This window comes from Tinamus guttatus, unplaced genomic scaffold (assembly GCF_059628265.1).
Source record: "Tinamus guttatus ecotype Peru unplaced genomic scaffold, ASM5962826v1 Tinamus_guttatus_pri_ptg000716l, whole genome shotgun sequence".
Lineage (NCBI taxonomy): Eukaryota > Metazoa > Chordata > Aves > Tinamiformes > Tinamidae > Tinamus > Tinamus guttatus.
Genome location: NW_028289250.1, coordinates 1,005,744 through 1,022,616, shown reverse-complemented (window position 1 = coordinate 1,022,616; position 16,873 = coordinate 1,005,744). Strand labels below are relative to the sequence as shown.

Here is a 16,873-nt window from a genome sequence, read left to right as displayed (position 1 = left end):
AGGGCTCTGACAGACATGTGTCTGCAAATTAAAATCAGATTGCTGAAGCCATTTCTGCCCTGCCTCCCTGAGGGATGGTGGTGCTTGATCTGCTTGTGAATCAGCTCCACTGCTGTTATACTTTACTATTTGATGCTTTCTCAGTAAGCTATCGCTATTTTCAATAGTTAGAAACTTTCAATAATTTTCAAATTTGATTTTTTTTGTGCAGAAGCTGGATGAGAAGGGACTGAGATACAATGGATGAGGTTGCAAGGGACCTCTAGAGGTCAACTAGTCTGACCCCCCTGCTCCAGCAGGGACACCCAGAGCACGTGGCACAGGGTCGTATTCAGGCAGGTTTGGAAGATCTCCAGAGAAGGAGACTCCACAGTACTGGGCAGCAGGAGGTGAGAGGGGCAGCAGGGCGCCCGCAGCATCTCTTGCTCCAAGTCAGTCTCATGTTGCTGGTTAGTAACAGTCCTTGGTGACTAATGAGAGTCCTCACCCTGCCCCAAGCAAGCTACAGCTCTGCAAGGCCTCGCTGCTCCGGGGGGAAGCCTGGTGGTGTGGGGCTGCGTTCTGCCTACCGAGGCTTTTGGAAGGAGGCTTCCCCAGCAGAGAGGCTGGAACCACTCTCATGTAGCAGCATGAGCTATAGGCAAGGGTCAAGATCTCACGAAAGGAAATGAGAAACAGCGTTGTCACAGAGCATCCACCAGATTGTCTGGAATTGTGCCCTGGATATGTGAACATTTTTCCTTCTCTTGTGCTGAGTTGTCTTTTTTTTTTTTCTTTAGTAACCTTAATGTCAGTAAAATGGATCCAAGTGCGGTACCTTCTAAATGCCAGCTTCCCCATTTATGGCATCCACCTGTAAATGCAATTACAACAAACATCTGCTCCCAGAACTGGCTTTCTGACCCTCTGCTGGTGTTTTCAGCCTTCTGCTAGTCTCCTAATGCTCTTCCCAGTAATCCCAGAGGATGCACAAGAAAGTGAAGATCCTTAGTTATGTAACAGCCATTTCAACTGGCTTATTGGAAGTGACAACTGGGAGAGCAATACTCTGCTATTCACAGAAGAAGGAAAAATTTCAATCATGAAAGTTATCTTTCTTAGGCATATATAACTGAAGCAGCTGCTGGCACAACTGCCCAAAATGAAAATTCATTTAAGTGATCTCTTTCGGTTAAAGTTTGACTTGGTAATTAATTGTCTAATCCTGAAAAGCTAAAGAATGTTATGGAGACTGTAAAACAGTAACCTATTAATGTTTAGGCATTCCCTTCTGAAAACACAATACCAAGGTTTGTTTTAAACATCAGTTTGCATACTTGATTTGTATAGGCTTGCTGATTTAAAATGTGTGTTCAAAGCTAGTTAGTACCATCTGTCCTTCACTGTTTGATACTAGGTTTGTATTCCTCAGGAGTTTGGCTGTTTTATGTCTCTCAATTTAATTAAAGTTTTCAGGATAGTTTTTATATTTGGTAATACAGGAACAATTTTAGGATATTTGTTAATACTTGAATTTAGTAATACTTTTCTAAAGCCTGAAATACTGAGGAAGCCAAGAACATTTAAGGTGCTGTGTAAAATTCATACCCATAATAGCTGAGGTCCTGTGGATTTCTTAGACTTGTATTTATACCTGTATTTATGTGTCTATTCTGTTGAGGGGAATTGAGAGGTTATTTGAAGCTGTCTGCCTACAGCCAGCATTTGTTTGAAGTATTTCTTTGGTCTCTGAAGAGAAGTTGCCAGGCGTCAGTATTAATACTGCTACAAAAGGAGGAAATGCTTTCTCACATGTGATTAAAATATGGAAGTCATTAGAACAGAAAAGTCACGGGAGCTAGGAATTTAGCAAGATTGATAAAGGATGTAGACATCAACGATATGCAGGTTGTAGTTAATACGAAGAAGTAATTGGGAAAAAGGGCTCAGCATGGTGTGTAAGTGTTGGGCCGGGCTACCAGCTCCTACTGGAACACAGACTGCTTCGTCGGCCTCCGCAGTTTTCGTTGCTGGCCGTGAAGCAGCTGGCCTCACTAGCCACCATCAGAGAGGAAACGCTGGGACGTGCACGCTTGCTGTGCTCTGATCTGGCACATCCTCTGCCTGCCTTCTCACTCTTCTAAAAGGAGTAACTTCTGTGTGAATAGATCACGCTGTTCCGGTTTGCTGTGCATGTGTAATGCCGTACTGCTCGGTACGTGAAGGAGCGAGGCACCAGGTGCTGCTACTATGAGGCTGAATATAAGGTGCATATAAGGTGACGTTCTGCAAGCAAATGTAGCAGAGGAGATGCCGAAAGCTCCTGCTTTCCTCTGCCATCGATGGCTGCGTTATGACCAAGCAATTGCCATCCAAAATTGTGCCGTCCCCTCTGCTGGTGGGCCCGGCTGGCTCCGTCTTGTCCTGCGAGCCCACAAACAGCAGCACAAGGGCTCTGGCCGAGGGGGCCAAGAAGACCCCAAGAATAAATAAAGCTCATGGCTTTGTTTGCTAGTCTACTCTGTTTGCAGATACTATGTCCCAGCTGTTTTAATTTCTTCATTATCATTTTATTCTAGTCTTTTTCTGCTTTGCCCTATGTGTGCACAAATGAACTTTGTCTTTCCTGTGCCAATGGTATTTTTTACACATCTTCCTTATTTTCTAATGCTTGAGAAGAAGTTCTCATAGATCATCCCTCTGTTAGATCTTTTTTAAAACAGGAAGAGTTGGGTTCACTTCTCAGGTTTTGGAAATCCAATATTACTTTACAGGGTTTTTTGTCCTTTTACGTATCTCATTCAAATAAAATAATATCCCATACAGAGCACTTGACAAGAAAACAAGTCTTTTAATATTAATAGAAATTTTATATTAATAGAAATTAATATTACCCTATGTTATACTGCAGGAAAATTGTGATTAAAAAAGTGACCTACTACTAGTTAAAACTGGGTGTTTCAGAGCAAAGAGTGAGAAATGCATGAGATTTTATTTCATTAGAAGTACTGGTATGAAGAAATCTTTATGTAATGGAAAGAAAAGAAAACATTTTTGATGGAATTGGGTAATGACTTAGTGAAATTTACAGCTATTTATTCAGTATTTCTTAAATAATGTTAGTTAAATATCACATATTTTGAATTAGAAATTTAAAAAATAACAGTTAACAATTGGAGACTTCTTAAAATAGTGGATCAATAGACTATAGGTTTAAAATTGCTAATCTAAGTAATGCAATTTTTTCCTTACTGCTTCCTTGTGGAAGAATATTGCTGTATATTCTGACATAACTTTAGGGGACATAATGTATACACTTGTGACTGAGACCATCCTTTTCACACCAACTCTTAAGAACTTAACAATTTAACATCCTCATGTCCAGACACACTGGATCCATTCTGGATCTTCTCAGTTAGGAACAAGTTCAAAGGAAAAGTTCAAATTCTTTGCTGAAGTTGAGAAGATAATATGTCCCTTCTGGTTGATCTGAGACACTAAAACAGTAATTTGTCTGGCGAAAGATGGGGAAAATGGTGTATGTTTAGAAAGGAGCTTTATCCAGACTTCTAATGTCAGGTGATTTGTTTGTAATCGTCTATCTCCTGTTTACTTCACTTTGTCTCAAAACAATCTATTTTAAGGGCTATGAAAAGAAATATTTTAAATAGCTCATCCAAGCAACGTGTGACTTAGGGATGTAGATATAGAAGCATAAACTAGCAAGGGAGATTAGAGATGCTTCTGCAGGTCAATGCTGATATTTTATGATGACACAGCAATGCAGTGGATAATGATATTGATGTCTGCAGTTGACTGTTCTTTGGAGATAAATCTCCAGACTTTTTATTATGGTATCTCCTATGATAGCTAAAGACTGGAAAGTTGAATATCCTAGGTTTTGTTGTTTTAACGCACTAAAAACATATCATGTCTCTCAGGTGAGATTAACAAAATATTTTTCACATCCTCTCCCACACTTTCGAAAATCCTGCTAATTTAGGTGTTTTCCATAATACTCATATTTTTTGGTGTTATATAGACCCCAATGGCACTTTGTATAAATTATTTAATGACACCAAGCAAATTGGGTGATCTAACAATTAAAAAGAACTGTTTTAAGCATTCTCTGTGATTCTCTGTGATAAGCCTTTTAATGTATGACTTTCTGCAAAAGCAGTTCTTCCTACATACCTGCTTGCATGATATACATATCTTTCCTTGATGGTGTGTTTTTTTAGGAAACTTTCCTGTTCATATGCCAGGAGGTCTAATTAATAGTAACCAAGAGGGCTAGTATCTCAGCAATTAAGTGAGCTACCATTTGGGGAATTTCTCCATGTGGCAATTTGTCACTGAAATGAGTGTATGATGCTGCGAATGCTCTTCCTTTTATGACTTACTGAGAAGGGTAAGGCTTGTTCCATGTTGAGTATGAAAGTCTGTTTTTCATAGGCTTTTGTTTCCACCATTTTTAGTTCTGGACTGGAATCAAGGCTCTGTATTTTCACTTGTTAGCATGTTAGAGTCTCTGTCCAACAAGGGAAGACTCATGGAAATACAAAGCTTGTAAACAAAGTGGCATCACAAAGATCAAGAGCCCAAAGAGGGTCTTGCTTCCAGTGACTGAGGGATAGCTCTTCGAGAAATCTTTGTATGCAATAAACAGATTCCAGAGAAATTGAAAGGTTCTCAGTTGCTTCGTGAAAGCCAGACTGTTGGGAGGAGACCACCCCAGACCTTTCCTTCCCCAGTACCATGAAACCCTCTGTGCTGTCAACAGAACCTGATCTGCTCATGCTGTCTGGTCCTGGCCACCAGGAAGTCCAAGTGTTGGACAAACCAAGACATGATGCACTTGCAGGTATCAGATCCTTGAGACATTCCTGTTGCTGAAACAGTACATGACATTTCTATAAAATATCTTTCTATAAAATATCCTCTAAATTTATTCCCTCAGAAGCGTGCTTGCAGCACGGTCCAATGTACTGGCAGGTTGTCAGGAATGGGAGCAGCCCCGGGAGCCTCTGACATCAGGAGTGAGCTGGAGAGAAGAATTTGTCCTGGCAGTGGAGGGTGATTATGTATGAGAGACAGAGCGCGAGAGTCCTATGCCAGGGATTGTGTGGAAAGCCTGAGGAGGGAGGGAAAATCAAGATGTAGACCTTGGCCAAGGGAGCAATTACTGCTGAAACAGGATTTGAGTGGGCTGGGTGGAGGGGAGTGTTTTGGAACAAGTCACCTGATATTTGTAACTCTGGTTTTCCTCTCTGGCTGTTAGTCCTCTGGTTTTTGTAGCTATCCTTTTGTAGCATTTTGTTTATCCGTTGAACTATTCAGGGAAGAAAGCGGTTCTGAATACTCCGTGAAACATCCTAATGTGTTGTGGACAGTACAAGCAAATGGGACATCTAACAGATGCTACCTTGGAGAGAGTGAATTATTTTCAAGTAAAACTTAAAATAGTGACCCTGTTATGCTGTTGCTAGGGCAAACCTTTTTTTTTTTTCTGTTTCAAATATGGTTTTATCACTTCTCAGATGAAAACGTCTGTGTTATTCTGAAAGGAACTGCAGTCATACATGTGAGTCATAAATATGTTTTACTTAATGGAGAAATTTGCTCATCCTCTTACATATTACATCTGTGCCTTTTTTTTTTTTTTTTTTTTAGTACCAAGGGTAATGCCCCTTGTGAGTCTTAGGTACCTCAACAGATCACTAACAGAATCTTAACAATGTTATAATGACCATTTCCCTAGGAACTTGGCCAACCAAGCATTGACTAATTCCTCTCTTCCCTTATTCTCTTTAGGATGTGCACCCTCAGCTCTCTCCAAAATCTGTATTAGACAGATGTGAACCTTGTGCAGGGTTTTGTTTTGTTTTCTTTAAGGTGCACAGAAGATTGCTTTCAGATTCAGACTATTTCTGTTCAAGATAAGTAAGTTGTGGGGTCCTGGAAATCCCTCAGAAAACATTACAGGGCACAAGCAACTTCTGGCTCACTGAAGCACCTGGCAGCAAGGTAGTAGGGAGAGCTGTTCAGTTAGGGTTGTGTAATCAATATTCAGTACTTTTACGACTTCATCCAGATGCTGATAATAGGAGAGAAATGCCTATATATTTTGTCGTTGTAAATACTTCCTCAAAATAGGACAGTTGCCAAGAATGTGCAAACATTAAAGTTAGAGAAAATGATAATAAAATAATTGATTCCAGATGGTCTTTCTGCACCTGAAAACAGTCAAGGTGCCAGTGAAACAGAGTTGAATTTTGTGAGGAATACAAAAGCATATGCTGGGGTAGGATCATCATCGTTTCAAACATCATTTTGTTCTTTTGTTAATTTGTTGACTATCTTACTATGATCGCTATAAGTTGGAACAGGACTCCGTTATTGTTAAGATTTCCTGAGAAGAAAATAGGACCTTCACTCCCCCCACCTCCTCTGACTGTCAACAGGTTTGACAAATGTTCATAAAAACTTACCAATAAACCTTTATTTAAACACTAAGTAAAATTTTTTGCCTAGCAGCTTTTATAAATCCTTGTTATTTTCAGGCAATGAAAAATAATGAGATAATACGTTCTGAAGCATTATGTAGTTATTAAAATAGATTTTTAGGAATTAATGCCATTTCCAAGTTTGAATTTATTTGTTTTTAAAGGTTGATAGTTTTCCAAAGAGGCCCCAATTTACTTGAAATGTGCATATGCTTTTTCTGATGTGAGAATTTGGGGTTTGTTTACATTTAAGAGGTAGGAGAAGGTCCCTTGGGAGTGGGTTCTCTCTTTAGTGTAGCACCATTCCCTTCTCTTAATGTAAGTGGATGTGTGTATGTGTGTAGGCTATACACAAGTGTATTTTGTCTCATCTCTTTCACGTCTCCTGTATTTTTTTTTAATTCAGCCAAACAATACTGCCTTCTTTAAATTACTGCTTTCTTGAGTTCCTTCTGAAGTTGTACAGATCCCCACCTCAGCAAATTGGGGACATCTTCAGGTTCTCTTGAACAAAATACAATCACATCCTGGAAATATTTAGGATATGCTGCCTACCTTCTTGCACACTAGCTGCCCTACAAAGTGCCCTTTTCTCTGCACCCCAGATACCCCTGTGCAGATAGAAAGTCCAGTCAGAAGATACAGTAAGTGACCTTGCACTGAAAGGTTTTGCACAGGAACGTGCTTCTCATCGGTGTAGTCCTACCTGCTGCTTCTGTTGCATGGACAGACTGTCATGAACAATTGCCAAGTCAAGTTTTAAAAGGAAAATTGTAGGGACCTTGAAGCACCCAGTAATAATACCAGCACAGCACAGTTTGCAATCACTCCTCCATCATGCACTGCTGTCATGAGACTGTTTAATGCCTCTCTCCCACACCATGAATTGTGGTTCCCCTGGTGCCAACTTCCAGCATGGGCCCAGCATTACAGCAGTCGGTGGAAGTAATCCAACACTGGAGACTGGGAACACATTTGCATGTATTCAGGGTCTGAGATGTTAAGAGATTGCTCCAGCAAAAGGAGGGAAAGCTCTTCCTGTCAGCTTTGCAAATTTTGAGACTGACTGATGCACTCCAGGGAAGCGAATTTCTGATAGTGGATCAATCTTTCAGAGCTCTTAATTCGAACTGAGAAACATTACCCAGCTCCTTAAGTGTCACTCTTTCGTGCCAGGCCTCCAGATTCCAACAAATAAAAACATATTAAACATAGAGTATGCAGAGTTTTAGTGCTATTTATAAATCTCTTGAGTTTTTTATCCTACTATTGGCTCTTGCTGAGGGAGTATGGAAGATGCAGTTCTCCCCATCAGACTTTATTGAGAAGTTATCCACAGCCATGCGTCTGCTAGATTCTCTTGAGAAACAACATCTGTTTTCTGCAGAATTTCAGTTGATTGTGGAGTGTTTAACTTGTTTAATTAACAAAAGGATACAATTAGATAATGTGAGTTAATTGCACCCTCTGTCAAATGCAACATTAGCTCCAAAAACCACAGAATGCAGGGATTTACTTAATATGCTGTTCAGGCATTTTTTCAAGTCCTTTGATGATCTCATTTCTTACACTTGTGTACTTACACTTTTGTGTGATTCCTATTTTTCTTTCTCCATTTACAAATCAAATTATGCTTGTAAAACAGACAAATCTTGTCTTATAGCTGAAAAAGACACTAAACATGAGTTGGATGTAGTTCTCAAGACATCTGTTTTAAAAATCATGTCATTGTGCTAATGCAGTTAGGGTGATTTCAAGTCTGATAAGAATTTATATAGATAGATATACACACGCACATATATATATATTTATGTGGGCTTTTATATATATATATAAATATAGTGATATATATATACTCACATATATTCATATGCTAATGTATGTATTGAAAGTAAAAGGCTGGATATGTCAACCACTGATAGGCATTTGTACAATAAAAAAGGAAGCTAAGCAGAATAGTTCCTCTTGGGAGCCATGTCAAACCTGGCTAGCAAAGTTTTAGAATTTGACCGTGCAGCTGTTAAATAGACCTTGTGGTCAACTAAAATTGCAGGTCAGCATGCAAATATAGTTTAAATGGAGCTACTAGTGTCTGCTTGGAAGTGGGGTTCTCTAGTGACCAGCATTTCTTTAAACCTCCAGGTAGATTTCACTGACTAGCATATTCCTCTGCAGCTTCAGATTATTTTATTTACATGAAAATCAAAAAACTCAAGAGAGAAAGGACTGCCTTCCCTTGCCAGGAAACTGAGAAGTAGATCTGAAACATGGAAGGTTTGAGGTTGAGGTTTTTCACCTAGGCTTTGAAAGGTGTTATTAAATATACAAAACCACACATGGAACAGAAGCGTCAGACAAAAATGGCATACTAATAAAAGCAGTAAAGACACGTAAGAAAGCATTTAGATCCAGTGGAGTCCAAAAAATGTCCTCAAGAACCTTTTAAAGTCCTTATAAAAATTCAGAAAAAAAAGAAAAAAATGCAGGTTATCCTTACTTAGAAAGTGTGATGTCCAATCCTGAAGATCAGGATACCAGGAGAAATTGATTGCATAAGTTCCATTTTCCACCTTGTTACCTCAGAAATACTGTTGATCACAGGCTCAGCAGATGGTGTCTCTGGGACCTGCCCAGCGCCTGTATTTAGCCTGCAAAGCGCAGGGCTGGGCAATGCGGGGCAATATTTGCAGGTGCCTTTTCTGCTTCTCGTGGAGCAACAGCCAGCCCAGCTCAACGCAGGCGCTCTTCCAGTGACTGCAGATGTCTTTTGGGGCAGGCTGGGGAACAGTAGGTTATTGTAGCTCCCTTAGGAATAACCTCCACCTTCCTTTTGTAAGGACACTCCTTAAATGTCTAAGGAAGTTCCTTAAATGTGTTTTTGTTTTTGTTTGTTTGTTTGTTTCGACAGGTGTTGGAGATCATAAATACCTAGTATAAATAACAGCAGCCTTTGGACTTTCTTACTTAAAATTGCACTTTTTCTTCCATGGAAGTCATTCCAAGACTTTTCTTCTTTTTTGAATTTCCAGAAACATGAATGATCCTCAGGATAGCTAACTGCAAAATAATAGCTTTCTTCCAAAACGTAGAGTAGTATAGTAATAAACATGCATTGCGTTTTCCACAGGGTCCTCCTGGAGCAGAACTGTTTTCATGTTATGTGTAGGCAGTTGCACAATTTATAAAAGAAATGATGGATTCTAGTGAGTTTCTACAGAACTATTTCCTACCATGTTATATTTTAACCAGCAGCTGGATGAATTCTTCACCCCTCTTCCTTTTTTTTTTCCCCCCCTGCATAAAGCATCCATATAAGCTGCATTAAATCGTAAAGTGCAAAGTTTTTACTTTATATATTTCTTCTCCCAAGAGAAATACAATAGCAACAGTTTTGGTCCAGTTGAAGAACTGCTTATTTTGGCCAATTAAATTCAATTGGTGGTCTTAAGGAGATAATGTGTTTTCATTCACTGCTCCTAATGCTGCTCGGTACTCAGCCACACCGTGCAGCGTTGCATAGCTGCCAAGCTACATCCAAAATGGCATTACCCTCGAGCCACGTATTAGAGCACTGGTCTCAGTACAGTGTGCAGAGGGTGTATGACGCCTTGCGATACAGCCTACTGTATGACTGTGCGTTTCCGGTGTGTTTCTCTGGTACCAGCATTGGGGAGAACAATCCAAGGGACCAGGGTCAATTCAAATTGCAGCCAAGTGGAAAGTCAGTCAGGGAAAGATTTGATTCAGCCTTGCAATGGAATGAGCCATCTTTTCTCTTGTGTCTTTTTGGCTATGGGAAAGAAATAGAGCTGATGGGGGAATAATTGGTGGTAATCTCCTCAGTCAGCCAGGCATCTCCTCCCATTGACCTTGAAGTAATGAAAAAGAAGGATAGATTCTGTTGCATTTTACCTCTCTGTGTCTGAATAATGAGAGTGGAGAGAAATGATCATAAATTTACATGGCTTTACAGTTCCTATCTGGAACTCTTGGAACTCTGGGCCCTGGGGAAAATTGCAAGATGTGTTTTATTTTCACTCTGTAGTTCACATAGGCTTTAGTCCCAAAATGTTTCTTCTGTGTGTGTGTGGTTTTTTTTTTTTCTGCCTTGTACTTCCTTTTATGTAGCATTAATTTTAATTCAGGTGAAGTTATTCCCTTATGTTGGCTTATATTTTTGATACAAGAATACTAATACTCCCTGAACAGGCAATAAATTGTTTTGATATTCACAATCAATTGAAATATCATTTTGGTAAATGAAAATAGATTTCCATTAGTCAATATAGTTGAGTTACACTGCTATAGGACTGGGCCTAAGGCTTCAATAAAATAAAAAATAAACATACATGTATTGATTTGTTAACATTTGATTAAAAATTATCAAAGAAAGACCCCACTAAACTCCTTATTATTTGTATTATACAGAGGTATCTATATAGAGAGAATGAAGACTAGCTGTACTTGTGGATACCCTGAAAAAGGAACGTGGAATTTGGGAGCTGACTTTGAGATGTAGCGTGATATCCAGAGTACCCAGCAAGTTGTCTCTGGCAGTTTGTTCAACCCCTCCCAGTGAGATGGAATTCATTAGTTTCTTGTCAAGAGTTAACTTACAAACTGGGATAAGTCTGAGGCAGAAAGTAATTCAGTAACTCAGCTAATCTAGCTGCCCACCTCATGTGGCCAATAGATCCAGAAGAGCAACAAGGTGCTTTAGTCCTTAGCTGGGATGCCAAGCCAAAGGCAGTAAATAAAATGATGTCATACGACGCTTGGAAGGTTTCTGGTTAATGCAGACGGTTGTTTTTGTCTTTTAGTCTGCTGTGTGCGGTAACAAAAGATCAGGAAGAACTAGTTTAAAAACAAAGGAAATGCAGAGTCCGCTGAAGGAGCTCGTTGCTTTGTTTTCCCTCAGAAGACAACTGCAGTTACAATAATGACTGCATCAGTGCTGTGCTCTCCAAGCTCCTTTTCCCCCTTTCCAAGCACGGGATTAACCTCTGAACTGGCAGTTGAGTCAGTTCTCAGGAATAAACAGGACTTGGGGTGAGGCAGAGGAGCAGAAAGAGATATTACAGTTTCTTTTGTATTCCCTTGGCAGAAACATTACCCTGGACTTGAGAGCGTAGCTGAAGTGCAAGGGCAATGCTAGCTAAATAGCTGAACATGCAGCAGAAAGGTCAGCTTCAAAAGAAATACAGCCCGCTCCAGCCAGGCAGGGACCTGTACATATGGATTTTGGGAGCAGCTGAGCTACTGTTGTTGGGCTTTTTCTTTTTTCTGTTGCTGAGCTTGGTGTGGCTCAGCCTTGTCCTTGTCCTTTTTGAGCTCCGTCCCCGGGGCCACGTGCCCTGTGCGGAGCGATGGCGGCTCCCGCAGCACGTGCCGGCTGCTCTGCGTGGTGGGTTCAGCACCGTGGGCAGGTTTAGAGCGCCTGTGTATATTTTCATCGGTTCAGCATGCAGAATGAGCTTTTCTGGGGTAAAGTTTGTGCCAGAGCCTAACTATAAAGAGGGATCATCACAGAGGGAGCGCAGGGCTCCCTCACCTTCCCCCTTCAGAGGGTGTCACTCAGTCATGGCACAAAAATGTGCCCCATGAATTGCTGCTCTTAGGTCGTTGTGGCTGGGATGTTTCTGGCACTCAGGCCTAAGTGGTTTTTGTTTTTTACTTTTTTTAGCACAAGGATTACTTTCTGTGGTTAGACCTTCTGCTGACTTGCCACAGCTGAAATGTTGGTCCTCCAAATTTACTAGCTACTTAAGATGTTGTAATGCTTCAGGCCTTTACCCCCAGAGTTGATTTGATGCCAAATTTAATTTTGTTTCTAGAGACTGTAATGCCTTTCCTGTGTTTAGGTGTTCTTGTAAGACCTTGTACAATAAGGCCATCTTCTGCCTCTGGGGTTAAAATATCCAAAGTGTTTATAAGGTTCATTAGCCTAAATGCTATTTTTGGACTGCCTTGAGGTTTTTTGGAATAAGGTGAGATATTGAGGGTTTCTGTCATCTTAGTGAGACATAGGTTGTGAATCCATAATGGTTAGAACTGATCCATATAGGCCCTGCCCCATTTACATTCTTTTCCTCTGTGCCAGGGCTGGCAATAGACCCACAGAACTGGCTCAAGGTGCTGAAACAAGAGAAAGGGAAACCAAAAAATAAATTTATTGGCTGAACCTGCTTTCTTAGGCCTCCCTTTCCCAACAGAGAATGTGGAAGTTTTGAGGTGGGGAGGGGAGAACCTGCAGCACCTCTGATTTAAAGTGGCTTAAACTGTAGTTGACCCACATGCCAAGATTTCTAAGTCACCCATGTATTTTCAATGCTGCTAAAATGCCAATTGTAAATAATAGGCAGTGTGAGCAGAGCCACTGCTAACTGTGATTTAAATCCATGAGACTATTCCCATGTTGAAAAGTATGCAAATGCTGAAGTCTTATGCTAGATCAGGTTCTTAGTTATGCATAATTTGAGATAATTGGGCAGTTTTAGCTCTGAATCTCAACCTGCTAATTCTAACTGCCAAATTAGGATTCAGGTATAATACATATATGTTTAGCTGAAATATTTCAATTTCCTCCTGATATGAAGTAATCAGTTATGAAAGCGTTACGACTAAATCTGCTGCTGTATTTTGATTCTGCTTCAGGAAGACCTGCAGGTTTTAACACATAGAGATGTAAAGTATCAGTTACAGAGATACAGTATTACCAGATGAATTTAGGCAGTTTCCTCCTTGCCCTTTGCTGTGTGAATAATTTGGTAGAAATAATGAGCAGAAGTATCGAGGCACAAATAGGTCTCAGAGTCTTAACATTATCAAAGAGTTTATAGTAGCCTGTATTTTGTAGCTCTTATCTTCTCTTTTAGAAGCATACACTTAAAAAGAAATTGAAATCAAATATTCACAGTATTTGAAGTTTGGTATTTTTAACAGAAGCAAGAATATAATGAAATTCTGTAACAGAGTCCACGATGCACAGTTCAACCCCTCTCCTAGTCTCAGGTTTACATGCATGGAGTGGTTCCGTGCCTACCAATGCCGTCAGATAACTTGGTTTTGTTGTTCCCCCAGATGAGCACCATGCCAGGGCTGCCCACGAGGCCTTGCTTCTACGACATTGACCTTGACCCCACCACAGAGCAAGTGAAAGGCCTATTCTGAGAGCGAGCTCCAAGATCAGGTTGGTCAACGGCTCCTATTTTCCTTTCCTGTTTGGGGGAGGCCATTTATCTATAGCGTGCACGTAGAAAAAGTTGTTGGTTTGTATGGGCCTCGTTCCACAGATGACTTCAGAAGGGATTTGGAGAAATGTTTCATAATGAGGGTTTCTCATTTGCTGAATGATGGCCAACCCTTTGCTAATATGAGCTGATGGTGCCTTTTGGTTTTTGGTTTTCCCTGCTCCATCAGGAGGGGGAAGGAGCTGTCTCTGGAGTTGTACCGCTCTTGGCTATGAAGAAAGTCAGTCTGAAGAGATCGGAAGTTCTGTTAGTCACTCCAAAATAAATTGTGCTCGTTTACTCCTGACTTGCCTGGGAATATTAGTATGTAGAGTGTTGCTCTCCGGGTTGGCTTTCCCATGGCAGCTCATTGCAATAAGACCACATGATGGCCAATACTACACTTTGAGGTGCTTGTGGGTTTGTTTCTCTGATGACAGATTCAATAACTTTTTTTTTTCTGCTTCATTTGAATTACTTTCCTAAGGTTTTATGTACAACGTAAAATTTCTATAATGCGGTTTCTTCCAACTCATTGGAACTGACTCAAATCTTTAGGATGTGGTAACTGAAAAATATTCAGAGATTAGTCCAAGAGCTGCAGATGTTTCACTGTAAACACACAGTTAATAACTGAATAACTGAAGAGAGTTGTTTTAGTGAGCAGTTGATAGCCTTCTCTGTAACATGTAGCTTCACGAGGCTTGTGAAAGCGGTACAGACAGAGAGAAATTGCTGGTGCTAGGATTGTGCTAAAACACTGTTGTTTTTTTTTGCTTCCCCTGATTTTTCTCCATGCCTTCACAGTGTTAGCAAAGAGGATGCTAATTCTCCCCAAAAAAAAAAAAAGAAAAAAAAGGCAGAGTGCCAATTATTAAAACCAAGCAAAAAATGTAACTTGGAAAAGTCGTCTCTTTTTTTCCGTTAACAGATAATAATTACTACACACTAATTACTTATTATTATTATTACTAATAATAATAATTATTATTACTAATAATTACTACACACAATATTGCACTCTCTCTTTTGGAGCTAGGGGTTTTATTAGAAACATCCAAGGATATAAAAATCTGGAAGTGAACCTTAAGGAATATGCCTAGTTCTTCATCACTGGTCATTACCGTGTTTAACCTAACCTGCCCCACCAATACAGCAAGTGAGAAGCTGAAATTGCTTCCCTATGAGATACCTACAGATAGCACCAGCTGAAATAAAAATTACTTGAAAGGAGACAGTTCTTTCAGCAGAAAGAAATATAAGGCTAAAATGTTGTATTATTTGCACAGTAAAGTGAATTTATGAACCTGAGCCACTCTGCGAAAGGAACATGTTAAAAACCCACTGGGGCTCTAAGGATCCCTCTGATTTAGTGAGAGCTGCAGCAGGCGCCCGCTGCAACGGTGCCAGTTGTGCCCTGGGTGTCTCAAGCTTTTGGGTTTGCTTTCTTTACCTCAGTCGGGTGTAAGCTGACAAGTACGTGGCTATCCACACTTTCAGCTGTGCTCTCACACTATCCCTTCCTTGAAGTAGACAGCCCTAAAATGACACTGACAGGAAGCACAGGTATTTTGGCATCCCCAGAGCATTTTTTGCCTGCAAGCAGCAGCCCAGACCTCTGAATGTAACATGAGCATCTTTAAGGCTATAAGGAATCAGATGAGGTGAGGACACCCAAACTTGTGTCACAGAATGGGAAACTTTTTGTAGGACATTTGCATCTTAATTTGGATACAGGTAGGAGTTGCTTGAAGAGCTTTTTTGCATCTGGACAGTTGATCTGATAGAATAAAACCCTGACTTTTACTACCTTAAGGGACATGCCATAGGGCACATCAGGGTTTCAGGTAGTAGCAGTTATAATAACAAAGGATAGTCTAAAGCCCAGATCATTCATGAATATGAGCACAGGTCCTTGTTTCTCTCCCAAATAGTGATGCACAGATAATAAGTGGAAGGTGCAGATGGCAGAAGTGAAAAAAAAGTGGGGGGGGGGGGGGGGGGCAAAAATATCCAATTGCACTAAAACGTTGTAAGCATGTTTTAGGTTGTAATGCTTGTATTTTTATTTCTTTTTTTTTCTTTTAAAAAAGCGGAGGCATCTTTTATCAACTTAAAAATTCTTTATCTTTTTTTTTCATTTCAGAAGCCTGGAAAATAAGAACCGCAACTTTCCTATTTTCTGCAAATAGGAGAGAAAAATGAATTTGAAATATTCCTGTTATGTGTCCCCGGAGGAATGTCAAGATAGACCAAAGAGCAAAAGTTTACTCTTTCTTCAGACTAATTTTTATGATGATATATAGTTGTAAGGTTTAAAAAAAAATGCAAGCTATTTTTTTTCTCTTTAGTACAGAAAACTCCCTACAAAGGCTTACACTTGTTTGCTTTGGAGTAAGATGATACCGAAAAAAAAAGATTGTTTTCATCCTGAACTTTCTGTCTGTTCTCAAAGGAGTTTAACATAAGTATTTCCCTTATCATCGGTCATCTGAAAATTACATAAACATGAACAGACTGTGCGAGCAAGCCTATTTCTCTCAAAAAGTACATTTCAACTCTCAGCATTCAGGAGCTGAAACGACACACAGACTAACTGCACATTTCTGAGTTATCATCAACTGTTGCTCTGGACACATTTGGGCAAGAGCCAAGTTTCAAATGAGGAAGATATTAAGTGGAAAAAGAACAGTGTGTGTATTTTGCAAAAAGGTTTTGATGTGGAGCTCGTTTCCTTGGTGGGCCAAGATCTCTTGAGAAGCTCAAGCCGTAGTTGCCGCGTGTCCATAGGCTTCTGTTGAGCCAAAGCGTGTGCTGTGGGGAAGGTGGCCGTGCAGGCAGAGCGTTGCTCTTGCTGAAGCCCCACTTTACTCCTCTTCATGGCTCATGAGCTCTCCTGCCCCGCTGGTTTACAGCAGAGCCATTTTCTTTCTTCTCCCAAGTGGGATGTACCGCCTGGTAACTCAGGAGGAGCATCCATGAAGGCAGGATGCTACAGGACAGATGTTTGGTTCGCTGTATTCAGCAGTTTTTAACCACTCTAAAAGTGGAGTGTGTCTTGTGTTCAAAGTGGGGGTGTTTGAGCAAATTGAATCTTAAACTTTGTTCTTTAATCTACCGCAGTAACTTAAGTTTTCCAGTATAGCTTTTCCTCAGTTT

At 40.2% G+C, this 16,873-nt stretch overlaps 1 protein-coding gene across 1 annotated transcript in view; it reads left to right on the top strand.

Moving 5' to 3' along the window:
- MTHFD1L (methylenetetrahydrofolate dehydrogenase (NADP+ dependent) 1 like) overlaps window positions 1-15,990 on the top strand; it is a 137,680-nt gene extending 121,690 nt beyond the window's left edge. Inside the window, exons 27-28 of the mRNA XM_088537067.1 lie at window positions 13,566-13,674; window positions 15,861-15,990. Coding sequence (XP_088393193.1) covers window positions 13,566-13,655 — 90 coding nt within the window. The 3' untranslated portion in view covers window positions 13,656-13,674; window positions 15,861-15,990. The remainder of the gene's footprint in view (window positions 1-13,565; window positions 13,675-15,860) is intronic.
- Window positions 15,991-16,873: the final 883 nt, after the last annotated feature.